The sequence below is a fragment of the Dipodomys spectabilis genome, unplaced genomic scaffold (genome assembly GCF_019054845.1).
Source record: "Dipodomys spectabilis isolate Male_0828 unplaced genomic scaffold, ASM1905484v1 ptg000297l, whole genome shotgun sequence".
Taxonomy (NCBI): Eukaryota; Metazoa; Chordata; class Mammalia; order Rodentia; family Heteromyidae; genus Dipodomys; species Dipodomys spectabilis.
The window spans coordinates 6,396,573-6,418,058 of record NW_024870974.1 but is presented as its reverse complement, the minus strand read 5'-3'; the positions used below and the strand labels follow the sequence as shown (position 1 = coordinate 6,418,058).

At 36.8% G+C, this 21,486-nt stretch overlaps 1 protein-coding gene across 2 annotated transcripts in view; it reads left to right on the top strand.

The window, feature by feature from the left end:
• The first annotated feature begins 260 nt into the window (after nucleotides 1–260).
• Bank1 (B cell scaffold protein with ankyrin repeats 1) overlaps nucleotides 261–21,486 on the top strand; it is a 169,189-nt gene continuing 147,963 nt past the window's right edge. For both annotated transcript variants that reach the window (XM_042701580.1, XM_042701579.1), the window contains exons 1-2: nucleotides 261–519; nucleotides 17,805–18,203. In XM_042701580.1, the coding sequence (XP_042557514.1) occupies nucleotides 267–519; nucleotides 17,805–18,203 (652 nt within the window). In that variant the 5' untranslated portion in view covers nucleotides 261–266. The remainder of the gene's footprint in view (nucleotides 520–17,804; nucleotides 18,204–21,486) is intronic.

Here is a 21,486-nt window from a genome sequence, read left to right as displayed (position 1 = left end):
TGTGTGTCTCTTCTGGTTTCTAGTACTCTCCCTTTCCTGAAAATGCCTATTTATTTCCTACCGGAAGTGGGAGAAACCTATGTGACCGAGGCACCCTAAAATTACCAGAGTTGAAAATGTGAGACAAGACATAGGGCCCCAGAGCTTTATGAGAAACCACGGTTGCTTTTTGGAAAGCATGCAGGAAGCAGCCCTTGAAGAGTTTCACTTCCTCAAGGCGCCCCACCAAACCTAGGCCTGACCTTGTGGCCTGAGCCTGGGGTTGCATGCTTCCGCAGAGCTGCAGATCTTGGCCACAGCTCCCTCCCCCCTACCCCCACCCTACTCCGTGGATGGAAAGCAGGCTGAAGAGTGGCAGGAACCCAGAGAAGAGCTTGCTGCAAATCTCTGTGACCTGGAGGGGACAAGTAGATTTGGGGGGGCCTATCCTTGGACTTCAGCTACCTGCAATGCTGCCTGCAGAAGGTGGTGCTAGGGGCAGGAGCCTGGACCTGTCCCCCTGTGGCTCAGGACCCCCAGGTGGGTGGTCGTGTGTCTGGAAGGGCTGGAGGGAGGAAGGGGGCACCTCTGGGGCCTTGTGGAAACTAAGTGCCCTCATTAGGTAACCATTATCCTGGAATCGCCAAGGTCAAGGAGGTCAGAGGGGAGGTTGGAGGGGAGGTGTCCTCTGGGCCAACGCTGTGTGAGTCCAGGCTCTAGTCCACCAGGCACTCAGCAACTTCTGATTGGGAACTTTCCAGAACTTGGAAGAGGGTCCTGTCCTATCCACAATCACTTTGCAATGTATATTTATTTTTTAAAATTTTGCCGGTCCTGGGGCTTGAACTCAGGGCCTGGGTGCTGTCCTTCAGCTCTTTTGCTCAAAGCTAGCGCTCTACCACTTTGAAACACAGTGCCACATCTCGCTCTCTGGTGGTTAATTGGAGCTAAGAGTCTCACAGACTTCCCTACCCGGGATGGCTTCCAACTATGATCCTCAGATCTCAGCCTCTTGATTAGCTAGAATCACAGGTGTGAGCAACTGGAGCCCAGCTCTTTTTATTCTTAAGTAGCTTTACAAAGGAGTTTCAAGTCACCTTGTTAGTTTGAGTTCAGTGCAATGTGTCTTAAAGCTATATGGCATCTTAAAATTGTGTAAAGAGAATGAAACTTCCCATTTGCTTTGCCATTTACCTGCCAAGATTTCCAGGGTGACTTGTGTTTGCTCTCTCGTGCAGGGGCTGTACCCAAAGCCCCTCCATGGGCCACTCAGGAAAACCCTCCATTCTGATGACTCTATTGATGGATTTACATTCTCACAGGGACAGTTGTACTTTGAGGTATTTGCAAAATGCACTTGTGAATTATATAATGAATATAAACAGAATACAGCTTTGAAAAAGCAAACACTTCATTAGAATGTGTTCCTGGTGAGACATGCAGGAAGAAAATATATTCTGAACAGAATTTGCTTAATTTACAGCACAGAATTAAATTGCTCATGGCTTACTAGCATTTTTATAAACAACTTTGTTTTGATGTTTGCTTTTGCTACTTTTTTGGCTGGTGCCTTAAAAAAATAAAGTAGATTACTACTAAAAAGTTTTAAATGGATAATATTTTTGTGATAATAGAAAATGACAACAAAGACCATGAGACCATGTTGTCTGAATGAGAGGACTTTTAAATACAGAGCCTCCTTTTTTATTTTTATTTGTTTTTTGGTCAATCATGGGGCTTGAACTCTGGGCCTGAGTCCTGTCCCTGAGCTCTTCAGCTCAAGGCAAGCGCTCTACCACTTGAGCCACGGTGCCACTTTTGAAATACTGAACTTTCTTGGCTTTCTTGGCTTCCTATGGGTCAAATGGGCCACAATGAAGCCTGAGCTGTTGGTTGTCTGTTTTGTATGTTCAGTTGAGCAATTTGAGCTACATACAGTGGAGTACAGTTTTATTCAATTTTGAGTCATTCAGCCTGGAAATGGTTTTTATTTGACTTAATACTCAAGTAAAACTTTGAGGGCAGTTTCTGTTGTAAATAACAATAGAAAAATGTGACTTACTGTTTAATTTGACTTATTGTATTATACTATACTGCTCCGTATTTTATCATTACATTCAACTCATTATTCTTACTCCTTTATTGATTCTTTGATTCTTTCCAATAGAGTATTGGCATTTGGTAACTCCTTATTTGGCTAAGAGTAATTTAACTTTTCTTGTAATAACTTATCTTTGAACATTAAACCTATTCCTAACTTATTGATATGAAAAAGTCATCAAACATATCTTGTTCCTGTTCCTTTTTTATGAAAAAATGGAGACTCTTTTTACTCAGAATGAACTTTGGTTTCATATGACACCTAGGGGGTCATTTAATTCAACTAACTTTAAAGAAAAGAAAACAGACTCATTTTCTCATAACTCCATATGCAGTATGTATTTGAAGGTAACCCATTCACCAACTCACCAGCAACTTTTTAACTTCTAGCACTTGCAGAGTGGTAAATATGAAGTGATAAACATGGTTGCATGTCCAGGAAGATGCTATGTTTCCAGCATTGATGACTGACTTGCAGTGATATATTTATATGTATGTCCCTTTGTTAACTCTTAAGCGTCTAATTTGTCCTTTAGTGGCCCAGTCAGCATCAGAATATCTTTACAAAGTCAATTGTCACAGTGAGTGAAAATTCTTTTAGATTTTATCTTGTATCTTTTATTTAACTGAATGCTGTCTACCAACATCCAAGAGAATATCTTCTTACATTTCACAAAAGAACTAATAATGTTGGGAATTTTTTGAGTTTTAGCATCTAACTTCATTTGGAGTTATTTATCCAAGTCTAGATTATTCCCTATCCCATACCTTTGTATAGTTTCAGTTATTATCTTGTGCTTCTGATGAGAGTTAAGGATTCACTTAAAAACAGAAGGCATGACAGAGTAGAACAAGCATGTATGCTGTCTTGCCATTTGTTGAATGCCTGTACATAGCTTATGAGAAACAATATTGTCTAAGGCTGTTCTGATTTGAAGTCCTCAAAATTTGTGCTCCACCTACAACATTCAACACGTCCAACTTATCTTTTTCCTTCCGAAGGAGCTATCCTTAGTGCCTGGCAACACTGGCTTTCTTTAGATGAGCCTGGGAAAGTTGCTGGTTAGGTCATTTCCCCTGGGATCTTAGTGAAAGAGAGCTTTCATATGGACCACTGAGGTGACATCACTAAAGATTTCAAGCTTAGACATCAGCCCATTTGATGTTATACTTGGGAACAGAGAGACATTTTCTGCTGTGGCATGTTATAATGAATGATCCCTCTCTATTCACGACAGATTCTATATAGCCATCTTTAGACCCAATCTCAGTATCATCGGTTAGCAACTCTATAACTGCCGCTGAATTACTAAATCTTACATTATCTCAGGTGTTTATTAAAAAGCAAAATTTTGAGGGAATAGGAATCTTCATCTGAAAGTTGCTGAGAGATGAGCACAGAAAGCTGAAACCCTTTTCCAGATGCCATAGCAAGTAGCTATTGCTTCATACAGATTAGTTACTATTTTGATTCTTAAGTCATTGCTCCATAGTATCATATTTACAGACAAGAGATAAACATTTTATTGAAAAGATGCCTCATATTGGTTTGGGAAACAACAAAAAAAATGAAGCAATAGCACTGTCTCATTACCAAATATTAGGAAATCTGGCTTCCTATATAAAGGTATTGTTATATTCTTGGGGAAAGTGTATGGCTTGGTAGTTTGGAGAAGAGAAGAAAAGGAATCCACAAATGCAAGGCTATACCCATAAAACATCTCAGTGTCATTCTTTACAGAGTTAGAAAATCAGCCCTTAAATTCATATAAAATAGGAGACCCTCCCCCAAATGGCCAAAGCAATCTTGAGTAAAATATAATACTGGAAGTATTATAATTCCAGAGTTCAGGGTATAGTACAAAATCATAGTAGCAAAAACAATATGGTAGTTGGACACTGGTGGCTAATGCCTATAGTCCTGGTTACTCAGGAGTTGAGATCTGAGGATCTCAGATAACAGTCCATTGAGACTCATATCTCAAATTGACCAGCAAAAAGCTTTGACAATCAAGTGAATGTGTGATGTCTTAAGTTCAAACTCCACTGTCAGGACAGAAAAACAAACAGCAACAACAATAACAACAAAACTCATCATGGTTCTGGCACAGAAACAGACTCAGAGACCAATGGAACCGATGAAAAGACCGAGAAATGAATCTGCCACTCTATAGCCATCATGTACAAAGTAGGTGCAGCTACAAAAGTCAGGTGATAAGTACATTTCTTTTTGAACAGTGTTACCTCTTCTCTCGTTCTTTCCCAGTTTTTCCTTCTCACCCCTCCACATTTGATTTTTTTTTTATTAGGGAGCCCAAGATGTGTGTTGGAGTATAATAGCCTTTTCAATACATGGTTCTGGAAAAAACCTAGATACCCACACACGAAAGACTGAAAATGAATCCCTTCTCTTTCACCCTTCACTAATATCAATTCAAGGGGATCTTTGTACAAGGCCTTAAATTTTGAAACTACTGTAAAAAAAGAACGGGGAAAATACTAGAATTTATTGGCATCCACAGTCATTTTCTAAATAGAAAACCAGCAGCTCAGCAAATAAGAGTGAGGATTGGCATCCAGTTAAAGCCTTCTGCAAGCCACGCCCCAGTGGCTCACGCTTGTAATCCTAGCTAATCAGAAGGCTGAGAGCTGAGGATTGTGGTTCAAATTCAGCCCAGGCAGGAAAGTCTGTGAGACTATTATCTCCAATTAAATCATAGGAAAATCTGTGGCCCAAGTGGCCGAAGTGCTGTGACTATAAATATGTGTGTGTGTACATATATATACATATATATGTTAGATAGTTAGCTAGATAGATAGGTAGATAGATAGATAGATAGATAGGTAGGTAGGTAGGTAGATAGATAGATAGATAGATAGATAGATAGATAGATAGATAGATAGATAGATAGATAGATAGATAGATAGATATCTGCAAAGCAAAGGATGTAGTCACTAGTCTGAAAAGACAGGCTACAGAATTTGTAATATCTTTGTAAATTAACAAGGGACAAATAATTAAAATATGCAGGGAATTTAAGGTTTTAATACAATTGATGTGAGAGTTGGGGACAATCTCTAAGTTCGGCTCATGGTAACAGCTTTCCCAACTAGCCCACATATGGAATCTAACTAGCTCCACTAATAACATGAAGTAAGCAAACCAGAAAGGCTCTTAACCAGCTGCTGACACCAGAAACACGTTGAGGTCAAGACCAAGAATTTCTGGGTCCTAAGCCAACTCCAGTTATCCCAATTTAAAAAGAAAAGTCATTCTGTTCCACTGGAAGTGCATTATGTTAATATATTAATTAGGGGAAATTACCTTTGATATGCTATTAAATCTTTTATTGGCTTAATAGGGGTAGACGAATCTCTCTCTAAAAGGTGCTGGATCACAAAAGCAACATAGTAACTTCATTTAAATCAAATGACAAAATTGGAAACTGTATCGCGAAAAATGTCTTTACATGTAAAATTTCATTCCCAAATTAAATCCATTAACCACTCATTGAAAACTGTGTGTTCTGTATTGAAATTACGAGGGAGAAAATGTCAGCTTTTATTAGTTAATATTAAACTGTAAAAGCTGTTAAATAAAACACCAAATGCCCTTTTGAAGGCTTTTAAAATAGGCTTATCAAAGTACAGTTTCAAATATATCACAATTATTATTTGTATTACAAAAATGAAATTAATCTAGTCTCTCATGGCTTTTCTAGATATTAAAAATATGACTAAATTCTTTTTAAAAGACAACTAAAGCTCCAGTGTATGTTTCCATTTGTGGGCTAATTATATTGATTCCTACATTTATATGTGATATATATCTCACATATATGTGCATGTATATGTGAGATATATATCACATATGTGCATATATGCACATATATATCTGCACCTTATGACTGAGAAAATGACTTAGCTATTCTAAAATCTAATTTCTTTATTTTTGGTTGGTTGTGGGTCTTGAACTCATAGCCTGGGCACTGTCCTTGAGTCTTTTGCTTAAGGCTAGTGCTCTACCACTTGAGCTATAGCGCCATGTTGAAAAGCTAATTTCTTTATATCTGAAATACTTAATATACAGGTTTTATAGGAACATCATAGTGAGTAAATATAACCTCACAGATGGAAGATATTGCTGCTTTCACAAGGTCTAATATTCAACTCACTTTTAATAGCCAATATGTGTTTACATGGCTCATTTTATACACATTTGTGTCATGTGAATATGCAATCAGGACTAAGAACATCTTACAAATGCCTTCTCATGTTCTCCTGATTCATTTTTCCTATCACTAGATTGAACACAATGTTTCCCCAAGCATATATATCTCAGCTTTACTACAAACCTAACTGGATAAAAATCTATGTTCTGCTACAAATCAAATTATATGGCATTAAGTGTAAAATTCTTTGTTGTCTTCAGGGAAAATAGTTAATGGGTAAAGAAAAGTTTCTCATTTCAAAAGTGTAACTCTGTTCAAACAGCATTTTTTTAAAGTAGTTTAAAATTTTTCCCATTTCTTTGAATTCTTGAAGGAGACATAGTCTACAGCTTTGTATTTTCTACCAGCATCATTACCTTCCAGAACACCAACACTCATTTCGGAAGGCAGTCATAAATACAGTCCCCTGATATGGTGCCTTCCAAGTTTCAGTCCTTCCCCAAAGACCAAATTTTGGCTAGTATGCTTGTTTCCTTATTTAAGATAAGAAAAATGTGCTTAACTCCTTTATTCCCCTTTAAATTTAATATATCTTGCAGGAGCTTTTACTACCACTATTGTAAATGAGAAGCCATTGTTACTTGCCTTAATGAAAAGTGATCAGACAACTATACAGTCTGAAAACAAAACAGTGTTGAAAAAAGTTATCACTTAGGATCAGCTCCTGGGATAGAAGCTCACTCTCTCTTGGATAGTGCTGGAGTTCCAAGCTGTGAAATCGTCCTTGTAGACATAGGGCAGCAGTACACTAAAGAGACAGGCTTTCTCCTTCCCTGATGACCTTCACTGGGCTGCAGGAGCTTGTCCTCCATCTGCTGGCAAATCCTGTGCTTCCAAAGAAGATTGCACTTTCCAGAGGTTGAAATGAATTTTCATTTAGCTCTTGGAGGTGTAAGGCACTATGATAAATGCTCAAGTCCTTTATATTCCTTAGTTAGTTAGTTCTGATAGGAACTAACTTCATAGGTGGTGCTATCTAGGTGTTATAGTGGGAAATCTAAGCATAGAGAGATTAATTGTTTGCTTCAGGCTAAATAACTAGTTAATGGTAGAGGAAGATTTTTTGAATACAGAAAGAACGGAACTCAAATCCTAGGCCTGTTCACTACTGTAATGATTCAGAAGTAAACTAATTTCATTTTGATACACATATGTATCCACACCCTTCTTGGGAACTTATTCCTCTTTAGTGAACACTTGTTTTTCTTGCTTTTAAATAAATTAGTATCTTTAATAAATAGTTGTACAAACGGGGTTTCAGTTCATCATGTTCATTTATGAGTTCAGGGCGTCTTGATCAATGTCACATCTATCATCCTCCTCTATCTGTCTCAACAACATTTCTGCTTTTCTAATAAGAAAAGTAGTGGCTGTGTTAGAAAAATATGTAATATAAAGATATCACTAGTTATTAGTATATTATCGGTCAGATAAGTTGATGTTAGGCGAAATGAACCTCAAAGAAATATTTTTGTAAGAAATAACAAGCAGAGTCTCTAAATGGTAACTATTTAAAAAAAACTTAGAAAGTTTCACTATTTCAAAATCCTTGGAGGAAGTGAAATACCGACAGCACAAAGAAGTGTCTTTGAAGTTGGTTGCTCTGGTATGTAACATCATCAAACCTACAATACAGATGTGATAAAAATAGATGGTAGAAGTTAGCAATAACTTAGAATGCCTTTACCTAATGTTTAGCATCCCCAAAGGAATTTTCAAACTTCTATTAATTGTCTCAACAAATTCTTCTAGTGTATCATTTGTTGTAACTAAGTGAGAACTCTAAACAATGATCATGTATGCCACTTAAATGGAGTTAACTTGAAAACACTGCATAAAGAGAAGCAGAAAGCATACTGCACACACATCTGCTGTACTTCAGAAAACCTTAGAAAAGGGATAGAAGGAACTATAATTAAAATAAGTGGTCAGATAATTGATTGACATCCAAATACCCACAATATATCTCTATCCTAATCTTTGAGATGTGAATGTGTCAGGTTACATAGCTAAGGGGAATTAAGGTTACAGTTGGAATGAAGATAGTTCATCAGATGAATTTGAGATAGACCTTCAGAGATTGTCTGGATGGGTACAATGTAATGATCATGTCCTCAGAAGGAGGAAGAGGAGGGAGAATGCAGGAAAATGATGTCCTGAGAAGGACTTGGGCCCATGTCTCTGGCTTGAATATGGAAGGCTAGAGACCATGAGCCACCAACTGCAAGAGTCCTCTAGAAAGTGCAAAATGTAATGAAATACATTCTTCTCTAAAGGCTCAGGAAGGAAATCAGCCCTGCCAAGTTTCTTGATTTTAGCCCAGTGAGACTTAGTCTATGAATCTCCAGACTGATGTGGTAGGGGAAACACCAATGAGAGGTAGAAGAGGGAAAGGCGAAAAAAGCTGGTGAATGGAGGTGAATATGATACACTTAGATCTGAAAACAGAATAATGAAACACACTGAAAACTACTTAAAACAAGAGGGAGAGGCAGGAGGGTTAATAGGAGTAATAAAGCCTGGATGAATTTGATGAAAGAATATTAGACATAGGCATGTAAATATCACAATGAAACTCCTGGTTTTTTTCCTTGTGGTGCAGGGACTTGGACAGGTGCTTGATCACTGAGCTACAACTCCAGTTTCATTTTTAAGTTTTCACAGAAGCAATAGACAGTGAATAGAGATTTCAAAGCTTGTTGGAACTCAGAGGAAGAGTACATGGAAGGATGCTAGCCATCCAACATCCTTAGAACTTCAGTCTACTTAAAACATCATGTGAGCACAGTTGCCATGAGTGCTAAATGGGATAGGAACACAGGATTGTTCCAAAGTTAAAATACATTCATGGTTGCAAAACACTAAAGCAGTCTTTGCTATGCATTAGGCATGTTCTCAATTTTAGTAGCCTTAGGATAATTATTATTGTCATAATCAACATCATTATTCCTGTTTAGATTAATGCCTATGGGCGACAGTTATTCATGAAAAATAAGTTTCACATTTTGTATCTAGAAATTATGGACTAGTGTCTCCATTTGTTCCAATAAAGAAAGTGAAGCTCAGAGGACAGAAGTCACTGAGTCAAGGAGAAAGGGCTTTTAATGATGAACTCAGGAATTTCTGAGACTGTTGGGCGAAACTTCTACTAGTCTTAGTGCTAGACATTATATGTTTCTGTTACATAAAACCCTATTCTACCCATCCCTTCAAAGACAAAGGTATTTTGAGACAACTGGTTTAAACCTGTAAGTATTATTCCAGATTTTCAAGTTTTATTATCTTACTGTATTGTAATATCTAAGAATGTGAATGATTGTTAGCCCTGATAGGAAATTACTTTCAGACTTTTTTCTCCTAATCATAAAATTTCAATTGGACTAGAGCTGGCTTGTCATGTATGGAAAAATAAGGTATAAAACTTGAGGTATTTTCTTTTTAAAGTAACCTAAGCACATTAAAGAACCTTCTAGGAATAAAGAATATTATTAAAAAATAGAATATGCCATACTCCTCTACACAGAAATAAGTACTAATATTTGTCTGGAATTGTATGAGTTTGTACAAATACATATAAAAGAGCTTGCAGTTTGTTTATGGTTTGTGATTTTCAATGGAGGTTACACATTAATTCATGATACATTGTCAGATTTTAAAATGCCAAACCATAAAAACACACAAAAGCAAAGCACATAAAAGCACATAAAAACCAAAAAGCCAGAAGTGGAGCTATCACTCAAATGGTAGAACTCTAGCCTTGAGTGACAAACTAAGGGACAGGACGCAGGCCCTCAATTCAAGCCCCAGTACTGGCATTAAATTAATAACTAAATAAATAAAATCTAAGTTCCAGATATTTATATTTAACTTTAAATATATATATATATTCAATGTATATTTAATATATAAAATCTAAAACATTTCTTCATACATGTGGGAAAGTATTCAGGACCCTATTTAGTTAGAATTTCTCTACACTACTCTTAAATGTAAGTAAACAGATTTGATAAGGAATATATCATTACTAAGTTTATTTAAGAATACTTATTTTTACATATGCTTAGAAAACCTTTCTCTGTAAAGCTTTTCTATGATACTATACAAGTTTTTGACAGACAAAATCATAGATATTTTTATAGGAAAAAATTATGAACTATAATATTTCCTTTCTGATTCTTCATATTCAAATTCATTTTTCATGTGAAATTCATATAAAAGTATAAATTGATCTTATTATATTATGTACTTCCAAATGTTAAATATTAAATAAAACAGAACACTCAAGAATTTTGATATGTCATTATTTCATTTCAGAAAAGATTCGTTTTCAAGTATAAAATATCAGCCAAAGGCAAAAAGTTGTTAGTTTTTTTCAACCATAGTTTTGGTAATCAGGTTAGCGCCCAAGTTCTGTGATACTTGAAATATGGGAAATTATAATAGTAAAAAAGCACCTTTATAATATGACCTAGAATGCCATTAAATTGTTCTTAATCACGTATTAATTGTGCTATAAAATCTCTTCCCTTAGATCACCATCTCTATTACTTTTTATAGCTTTTGATAAATAAAATATTCACTTCAAAATTACAGTTTTATGTTTAGATATGTAGTTCCAGATATGGGATGTTTTTGTTTGTAAATGGTGAACTGACTCTCATTTGACAAAATCACTTTGGTGAATTAAGACCGAGTTTAAATGAATTATTTTGTTAAATTAAGTAAAACATATGCAGCCAGTTTCTTAATATATAATCCTATAAGGTATTTTGGTTCCTTTTGTCTCATTAGAAAGGCTAAACTCTTCATTTTCTTTTTTTCCAATCAGCAAAATTTGAGCAGTTAATAACTATGGCCATTATCATCAACTGCTAAGAGTAATATGCATAAAAGTAATAACAATAACAACAAAAACCTGCAGTTATTCTCAAACCTGAGAAGAGTTGGGAAGGAACATTGAGAATATTCAAAGCGGTGACACTGATCAAGACACACTGTTTTCATAAAATGTTTCAGTGAATGGCATCTCCTTTGCACAACTAAAGATTTAAAGAAACAAAAATCAAATTTCCAAAAATAGATCTAAAGCAAGTAAGCCCTTGACCATATTTTGAGAAGAGAATGGAGTTAGAATGGTAGCAAAGTAGCTGCTATCAAGTGCTCTCACAAAATTGAGGATCATTTTAGAGTGAGTGACCTGTGCTATTGGCTTGTTGTGGTGTTAAGTGTGCGTTTTCCATGAGCACCAACCCTTGGGGACCCTCTGGGGAACAGACATGTTTTGCTAGGTCTGCTATTTCCCTTGGGTAAAGAATGGTTACAGAGAAGGCAAACAACAGGCTGCTGCTAGTTCCTGGCTTTGCTGTGTCAAATGAGCAGGTTTTAACCATATGTTTTCCTTTTCTTTTTTTCTTTTTTTTTGTAGCAATACTGGGTTTTGAGCTCAGGACGTTATACTTGCGAGGCTAGTGCTCTACCACCACTGTAGCTCCTGTTTCTAACTGTACAGCTGTTCTCAAGATATTTTATAATCTCCACATTGGGCTGTAAACTTGAGGGTCAGATCATTTAAGAGGGTAATGCCAAATCCATGACTTAAACTGAGTTGTGTTGTTTTCTAAGATCTCAAAAGAAACCTTAGGGCCTAGTGCTGGTGGCTCATCCCTGTAATCCTAGCAAATCAGGAGGCTGAGAGCTGAAGACTGAGGTTCAAAGCCAGACTGGACAGAAAAGTCCATTAGAGTCTTAATTCCTGTTAACCAGCAAAATGCTGGAAGTGCAGTTGTTGCTCAAGTGATAGATCACTAGTGCTAGTCTTGAGCAAAAAAAGGTCAAAGACTGCACATGCAGGCACCACACACACACACACACACACACAGAAAAATAATTGAGAAACTGATTAGCAGCTTATTCTGGACTCTGCTTTTCCCCTCTGTCTTCCAAGTAGCTGTTATTATAGGCAATTGCCATAATGTTTAGCTTGCTTTCTGAGACAGGATTTTAGTATGTTTTTTCCCCTCAGGCTTATCTCCAATCAGTCTTCTACCTTTTCTTCCCGAGTGGCTGGAAGTACAAGTGTATACCACTACACTCAGCCTGGTTCCCAAGAACTTTAAACATATTTCAGACTTAGTGAAAATATGCCAGTAATAATTTCCCAACGAGATGATTCTGAGTTTTTAAATTATACTAATTAATATCTACTGAAACATTTAAATAAGACTTGCTTATCATATCAGATATGTACTAAAATTTTGAATGGCTGATATGATAATTTTATATCAAATTCTGACTGCATAAATTTGAAGAGTTGAGTAATGTTTGTATTAAACACTAATAAAGTTTAATAGTTTCTTTAGTAGGGGGATTACATGGTAGATGTGAACATGAGTTTTTCTCAAATTTTATATGTCTTATTAATTTTTGTCAGCATTATTTTTATAGTAAAAGTATTGAGGCTCAGTCTACATAAATAAAATGTGTCTCATTAGTATGTCTTATAGTTTCAAAAATTTCTATTTCTTACAAACCAATATGCTTAGTAAATTTAATCTACTGGCATACTAAGTTAAGGACAATATCTCTATTGTATGTCTTCAAAATACCTTAACTTTTCTGTAATTGTAATTTTTCTTTGACATTTACATTTTGATTGCAGGAGGATTGCAGAACGCACTTAACCACAGGACAAAACATTTCCAAGTTAAATTTTCCCTCAACCACATAAAACGTATCAATCTCTGATCCTGTGGCATTTGCAGTTGTAACTCTAGTTAATTTTCAGTAAGCATTTGTTAGTTACCAGTGTGACCAAAGGCTTGTCCCACAGGCCCAGTTACTCACAAAGGGAAACTGGGAAACACACAAGTTTAAATCTAATTTATCTTTACTTAAGCCCCAAAGAACATAAGGAAATCATTATATGGAGAATGTAAAGGGAAGGCTCATGTTTCTTAGCATTTTTCATGCTTACTAACTTGTTTGTATAGTTAATTCTGAAATGAAATATGCATGTTATTTCCCCCTCTTACTTTTTCTTTTGTTCCATATAGACCATATTCCATAGGCCGTATTTTCTTCAAATGAAAACAAACATTTCAGCAAATTGCATAAACTTCTGTCAATTAGAAGGCTTTCCTTTACGACTCTCTTTTCGGTGACAGCCATGAATAATTCATAATATGGTTGTCACTTTGAACTGAGCTTGGATGTTTTCAGACACATCCAGAAACTAGTGTCTTGCCTCTTTTTCTGTTAACAGGTTAGGTAATTCACCATAAGATAATAGATGTATATTGAGGAAGAAGTAATGGAGCAATAAAATTTAATATCATGAATGTGTAAACCCCACACTCCCGGTAATTCCTTGACCCATCTATGCTGGCCTGACTTTTTGCTAATAGAATCTAGTTGCCCATAGCCAAATTAATAACCTGGTAGGTTTTAGAACATTGATTTCACCATTGGCCAGCTAGATTACATGAAACATCTCAATCTGTTCCCAAAGTAACTCAAAAGTTAATTCTTTGAAAAGAAACATCATTGGAAAAATGAAGCGTGATCTTTCTCTAAACTCTTAGAAGTTATGTGTTTCAGAATTCTTAATTGAGAGCTGCTTAAAAAAAACAAACCTCTAATTAGAATAATTATAAAGCTACAGTGACAGAGATGCTTGTACTTCAGTCTGACTGTAAAGCAGAACGCTTCCTACTCTGGGTCTTACCCCAAAACTGAGATTATCTGGTTATCTGATAAATGAGTCAGAGTGCCCCGGTGTGTTTGCTTCATAGGAAATGCAGAGAGGCCCATGAAGTGAGACATCCAGCAATTCATCTCTTCATATACAAGGATGTTTGCTGCGCTCATGCTCTTTGATTTCTTCAATGTTCACCAATAGTGCAGGCCTCCAAATTTCAACATGATCTACCTCTACACTCTGGCATAAGTATATCCCATTATGTCATCTAGGGTATTTGCTCTTTTCTTGTGAGCAAGAATACTTAATTTCATCCTAACCTACTTTATACCACTATAGGAAGTGACTCATGGTACCATTAGGGTATAAAAATCAATGTGGTCAGTATTTCTACAGATTTTTATTATGATAGGGAACACAGCCATGAATTAAGTCAGGCATGTGTTACTGCTATCTCAGCACACTGCTTCTTATTCTCTTTATTCATTGTAATCATAAAGTGATTGCTTGAGCAGTGTCTGTGTATAGCTTCTTTAGGCTGGTTGGTTTGCTCCAGTAATGACTGTCATGTGTAAACGGCAATAAATAGCAATCTGTGACTATGTTTATGAAAAACAACAGTTATTTAACAAAGCCCTATAGCTTTGTACTTGCCAAACTTGTGCATTAAACAGAGTTAGAAAGAAATCATGCTGGAAATGTAGCTCAGTGGAAGAGCACTTGTATAGCATGCACAAGGCCTAAGGTTCAATCCCTTCCATTGCAAATAAATAACCACAGTTACATCCTTCATGTCTTTGTTGGTGGTATAAATCAGAAATGTGGGGGCTTTGTTTTGTTTTATTTGGGGTTAACAGACAGTGACAGAGGAGGCAAGTTTAGTTTGATCTGCATACATGACATACATGTATGCTAATGCTATCTTTGGAGATTGGATGGTTTTCCTCAGCTTGCCAGCTTCCATGAAAAATCGCAGGTGAGCCACTTACGAAAAGCATTTCAGAGTGTCTCACAAAAAGGGAATGTCACAAGGTGACAGCTTTAGCAAGAATTTATTTTAGTATAAAGGAGTTAAAGCAAGGAGAGAAGGAAACATTTCCTGCTCCCTGCATAGGAAATGGGAGTTAAAGACTCAAAATGGTGGCTACTAGCTATAACATGGCTTATGCTGTCTGAGGTAAGGGAGCCACAGTAGTCTTGCCAATCTAGCAGCTCGTCATTCTTATGAGGGTGGAGTTGATTGGTGAGGCTACTCCCAAACCTAGGTAACCTTATTTATCTTACAAAACTGTATAATGAAATTTTAGAACTTTGAGGAAATTTATTATTCATTTACATCCCTCTTTTTTGCTTTTATACAAAAAATAGCCTACATACTATCAAAAGAATGAGACTAATGCTAAACAAGAGTTAAAATCTGTCCCGCATTCCATAAGCACAGCTTCACATAGCAGATGGTTTTTTTTGTTGTTTTTTAATGAGATCTCATCTCAAACCCAAATCTTGATTGTACATAATGGGAAAAGATTGCATACGGGAAAAAAAGGAAAAATGATGCCTATTTTCAATATTACATTTTTTCCTAACTGCTAAAGTGCAGAAGAAAAGGAACTAGAAAATCACACAAAGAAGTTATAGTCCTAATGAAGACAATAGTGAAAACATAAACATTAATCTGGATAGAATTACACCCACCCAGTTCATGACTTCTTATGTCAATTGGCTTTATATCCATCTTGGTAATGTTATTCCTACTGCCACAACAGAGAAAGAACATTGGGTGTTTTCTAAAAGGGTTAAAATGGTAGAACATTGTAAATGATAGTGGAGAAGCCGGGCTCCAGTGGCTCACATCTGTAATCCTAGCTACTCAGGAGGCTGAGATCTGACGATCACAGTTCAAAGCCAGCCCGGGCAGGAAAGTCTGTGAGACTCCTATCTCCAATAAACCATTCAGAAAACCGAAAGTGGAGCTGTGGCTCAGGTGATAGAGTGGTAGCCTTGAGCTGAAGAGCTCAGGGACAGCCCAGGCTCAGTTCAAGCCCCACAACCGACAAAAAGAAAAAAGAGTGGAGAAACTTAACCATCGTGGAAAAGTAGCAAGTGTTTCTTGCATCATCTTTCTATGTATAATCTTTCTATGTGTGTAGGGGGCGCTGTTATGCTCAGCTATTGTCCCCATGGATCCCTAGCTACAACTTTGTGGTCAGGTACCTCGCCAAGCCATTGCTTCTTCCTTCTGCTTTGTTGTCCCCGGAGATCTCTAAGGCTGAAGGGGTGTCTGCAGCCTGTGACCCCCCAACAGCCCAGAGGTGCTGGAGATTGTTTAGCTAATAGTGAGATTGAGGATGGTTTTAGCCACTGAACAATGGCTTATCACAGGTTCTCCAGCCTGCCGTGGATCACATACATAATGTCACACAGTTGATTTTTCATAGGAACAAGAGAGCCCTAAGTAACACTGAATTGTCATTACCCATTGCCTGCTCTGTGCATTGATACACACATCATTGGCTTCTCTCTTCTTCTTGTCTTACATACTGCATTCTCACACTGGTGGACTAGTTCTGCTAATAATTATTGGCTGGCTATTGTTCTGTTATTTCAACTGTGAATACCATTACATTTTTTTCCATGGAGAACAGTGATAGCTATCTATAAGATACTCAGCAGTTATCTCCTCCTGGTGAGAACCATAAGAACCACAATTCTGAAGGTGCAGGAGAGCTCAGTTGGAAGAGCACCAGCCTTGAAAATGAAAAGCAAGTGCTAGTGCAAAGGCCTTGGGTTCAAGACGCAGCACACACACACACACACACACACACACACACACACACACACACACACACACACACACACACACTGTGCAGGACCAACGTTCTCCAAAAGTATCTTTTTTGTTCTGTTGCATATTAATACTACTATTTATTATCTATCCACATTTTAATTTAAATGTATTTCGGTATACACATTTACAGGTATGATATACTGCCTCATGTCATGATAAATCAGTACTGTTAATTCTGGATTTACATTTAAATGCTGCTGTCTTCCATCTTCACTCACATTAGGCATAGGCAAGATTTAGATTCCTCAGTTCATATTCTCAGTGTATGTTCTCTTCGCAGTTAAAATAGTAATTTGTTTTTACAGTATTATGATATGTATACATTTATAGTAGGGATCCAAATAATGTACCAATGCACTTTCTTATATAACTTTTGATTTCCTTTTGTTTTTTTTTTGTCTCGAGTAATGTGCACTCAAATTTTAAATGTTATGTGCAAAATGCTGTAATAGCGCTATCTTTAATTAAAATGTATCTGAATCATCAGACTTCAGTTATTAGCACAATTTTCTCAGGTTTTCTGTATATGTGATAATATTGTAATTGTTTTACTTACTTCCTATGAGCCTCTTTCCAAAAATGCTCCATCCACCTGCTATACATGGCTGTGTCTGCTAGAACTCTGTCAGCTGACATTTGGAAACTTCCTTATGCTACTTTCCTTAATTGAGTTAATTTGCATCTCTATACCATAGTAAATTTACATTTATACTGTATACAGAGGAGACACATACAGCTTGAATTGTATTGCATCTTAATGATGATTTTTTATCCTTTCCGATTATGACAAGGATCAAATAGTTGCTATTATTGGTCTCTGGTATAAGCAAATTCATATATTGCTTCAAAGGCATATTAAAATTTTAGAGAAGTAATAACACTGCCTGCTGTTGGCATGTCAAATATAGGGAAAATAATATGGCCTATTTCTCTCTCTTTTTTTTTCTAGAAACAACAAAAGACATCTTAGTGATACATGAAGACGATGTGGAGGAATGGGCTTTCTACCTGAGGGAAATATTTCTACATGTGGTAAAACAAGAAGCAATCCTATTGTATCCCTTAGAGACTTTCTCTCTTAGGCCTCGGGAATTGCTAAGTTTAAATTCTTACAAATGTAAACTTTTGATAATATCAAATCGCCTGCTTAAAGACCTAACTCCAAAGAAATGTCAGTTTCTGGAAAAAGTGCTTCACTCACCAGAAAGTGTGGTGACTTTGCTTTGTGGGGTAGAGAGCGCAAATCAGCTGTACAAATTATTACATATTTCCCAGAGCAGATGGGAAATGTCAACTGAGCAGGAACCCGATGACATCATCTCTGTAATCAAGCAAATCATATTCAGAGGTAGTGTTGCAACATCTTCTCGGTTTTATTTTTATTTGTTCATATGTTTTAATATTTTTAAGTTTTAAAGTTCCTTTCAAACCAATAAACAGCTGATAGGAGACTAAAAAGGAAAGCATAGATGCCAAGTGTATTTTCCTTCATGTTGTACTTTCCATGAAACTTACTTTTTTTAGCGTTGATATAATCAAGGCTTATCAGTTGTTTGATAATGGTTTATAAATAATTTTCTTAGGGAGAACATGGCAGAACAAGGTGATGTGATGTCAAATGGATTCTGGAAACTGTTCTTATGTCCTTGGTGATGTTTGAGTTGGAATTATCTGTCTCCACGCTGTTACCAATCAATAGAAGTTCAAAGTTTGAAGGTCTAGATTAGAATTAATTTTAGAGCCTTGTTGTGCTGTCAATTGTGTAACACCTGTTATCATGCAGTGAAATATGGTTGATTTTATTCATTGGAAACAGTAAATTTGTTAAACATAGAGTCATTGTCTAAAAGATAGAAGGTCTCATTCATCAATAATCTACCGATCTATGTAATGGACCAGAAGCTGACAGTGTCAGAGCTACTGCCCCCACAGCTCTGCTGTTGTTGTGGGGGAGGGGTGGAGCAGTCATCTGCTCCCCCCATTTTTAAAACCTATGTGTTAACTTCAACCCCCAGCCTTCCAGCTGTGGTTTCATTCCCTAGAGGGAAAGAAAGGGGTTATTATATTGTTTTATACTGACATACCAGACATTAACAGTTTGTTGTTTGGCCAGGAATGGTTTAAAAGGCTTAATGCCTATAATCCCAGATATTCAGGAGGCTGGAGAGCCATGGTTTGAAGCTGCCCTGGTACAAAGCACAAACTCTGCTTAAAACAGTAATAATCTAAAGGTAAAGGACTGAAGACGTAGCCTTCATTATATAGAAATACATTTGTTCTAGTTGCTCTGATTTATAATGAACAGCTTTCAGGGTTAATATCTTCAAATGAGATTTCTTTTTTATAATTAATAGTTGAAAGAATATAGAGACTTGGAGCTGGGAATGTGGCTGAGTGGTAGAGTGCTTACCTAGCATGCATGAAGCTCTGGGTTCCATTGCTCAGTACCACATAAACAAAAAAAGCCAGAATTGGTGCTGTGGCTCAAGGGGTAGAGTGCTAGCCTTGAACAAAAGAAGCTCAGAGACAGTGTCCAGACCCGAGTTCAAGCCCCAGGAATGGCAAAAATAAAAAAATAAAAAAAATTAGAGACTTTGTATGCAGCATAGTGCTTTCTGGAAAACACTATTTGCTATCATTTTCCCCAAATCAGGTTTTGTACTGTGACATTTTAGGAAGACTGAAATGGACCCGATGGAGCAAGTGACCACTATAGGTGGTGCAAGTGAGGTCAAATACAATGCAAATGTCTGTGGTCCCAGAATCCAAGCAGAATGTAAGCTACAGGCAATTTCTAAACCATCCATCATATAACTTTTGTTAAGTATCTATGTCCCTTGACAAAGTGGGTCATAATTGTTACAGTCAATTCCATAAAAACTTATTTTAATAAGCCACTTAAGCAGAGTGATGTTATTTTTGTTTCATCTTACCATTCACATTGAAGACAAAAGTCTGGTTTTTCAAACTGGAGAGTGGTATAGATGGGTAAAATAGGACAAAGGATACAGAATTCCATTTTTTCTCTCTTTTCTACTTCCTCCATCCCACAGAGAAATTACACAAAGAAGAAAAGAGCCCTCTATGCAGAGACACGCCATGATAAAGAGAATCATAAGAAGGCCAGGAACATTGTGCAAATAATTAAATGTTTAATATATTCACACAGACAAAGACAAACTAGAGAGAATTCTGTACTTAATGAAAGTGATGTTTTATAATTAATCAAGGCTCTAGAGCAAAGTTTTTTAATATTAAAAAAGTTAAATAGGAATTTATATTTCATCTGAGTATTTAATGTCCTGTTAAGGAATTAAGAAAACCTAAATCTTTTATCTCCATTATTGGCAAATTGGGAATAATACAAATCCAATAAGAGTTTCCAGCTCTCTGTGTATTTCATCACCACATGGACAACATTTTCTTCCTTCTGTTTGGTCTTATATTTATTTTGGGTTCTTTGTTTTAGCCCTTCTATAGAATTGAATGTGTAATGTAATAATCTGGTTGCAAAGTTACAGAAAATCAACTAGATGGTTGACTTCACTATCTTGGACTTTATCCTCCCATTGAGGGAAAAGCTTCCCCCTTAGCTACAATGTTGACATGATCCCGGCTCCCTTCTCCTTGTTCTTGGTGCCCCAATGGCCACTTTTTGCTTCTGGATCAATCAGGTTTGTTCTCTGCTTCCTACACCTACAGCTCTCTCTGTGGTTGATGTTCTTGTATTTTCTTCAATGTCTAATGATAAGGGGGATGCTATTTATTAATGGAGACACTTATCTTTTAAGTTTTGTTTTTATATTAGTCACACTCAGGATGGTAGTTGACTAGTTTATTTAATCTAAAAGAAACAGCTGAAAAATAGAGTCTTCCTTTGATTGATCCAAACACCAGCACCTCAACAATCTCTATAGCTTTTCTTCTTTTCTCTCTCACTGAGCTGTGTGCCTGGGAGAGTCCCGGTTGCCTGGCTCTGCTCAGAACGGTTCAGAGAGGCCTCTGGGCCTCTCCGACGCCATCCATCTGGAATTAATCCGATGTGCTTGCTATGTGAGGTTGGATGCTGAATTATTTTTCCACTGTGAATTACCTGTGCTGAAATGTTCCAGTCGACTATATCTGAAAGTGTTGGAGCCCTTTACATTTTTTTTTTTTTCGGGTCCGGTCGTGGGGCCTGAACTCTGGGCCTGGGCGCTGTCCCTCAGCTCTTCAGCCCAAGGCTAGCGCTCTACCCCTTGAGCCACAGCGCCACTTCCGGCTTTTTTTTTTCTTTTTGCTTATGTGGTGCTGAGGAATCGAACCCAGGGCCTCATGCGTGTAAGGCAGTTGCTCTACCACTGAGCCACCTTCCCAGCCCCAGCCCTTTACATTTTTTATTTGACTCAACTTTCTTAACTTTGCTTTGTACGAATTTGTTAATATCGCTTGTATTCAAACATCTTGGCATACAATTATTTATTATGTGCCTTTGAAAAATGTCTACCATGTATGAAATATTGTCATATATGTACATATATATGTGAGGCTTTGTTGCTGAGATGAGCTTGTACTAGTTTTTTTACACAGGCTAGATTTGAACCATGATCCTCCTGATCTCTATCTCCTGCATAAATGTAATTATAGTTGTG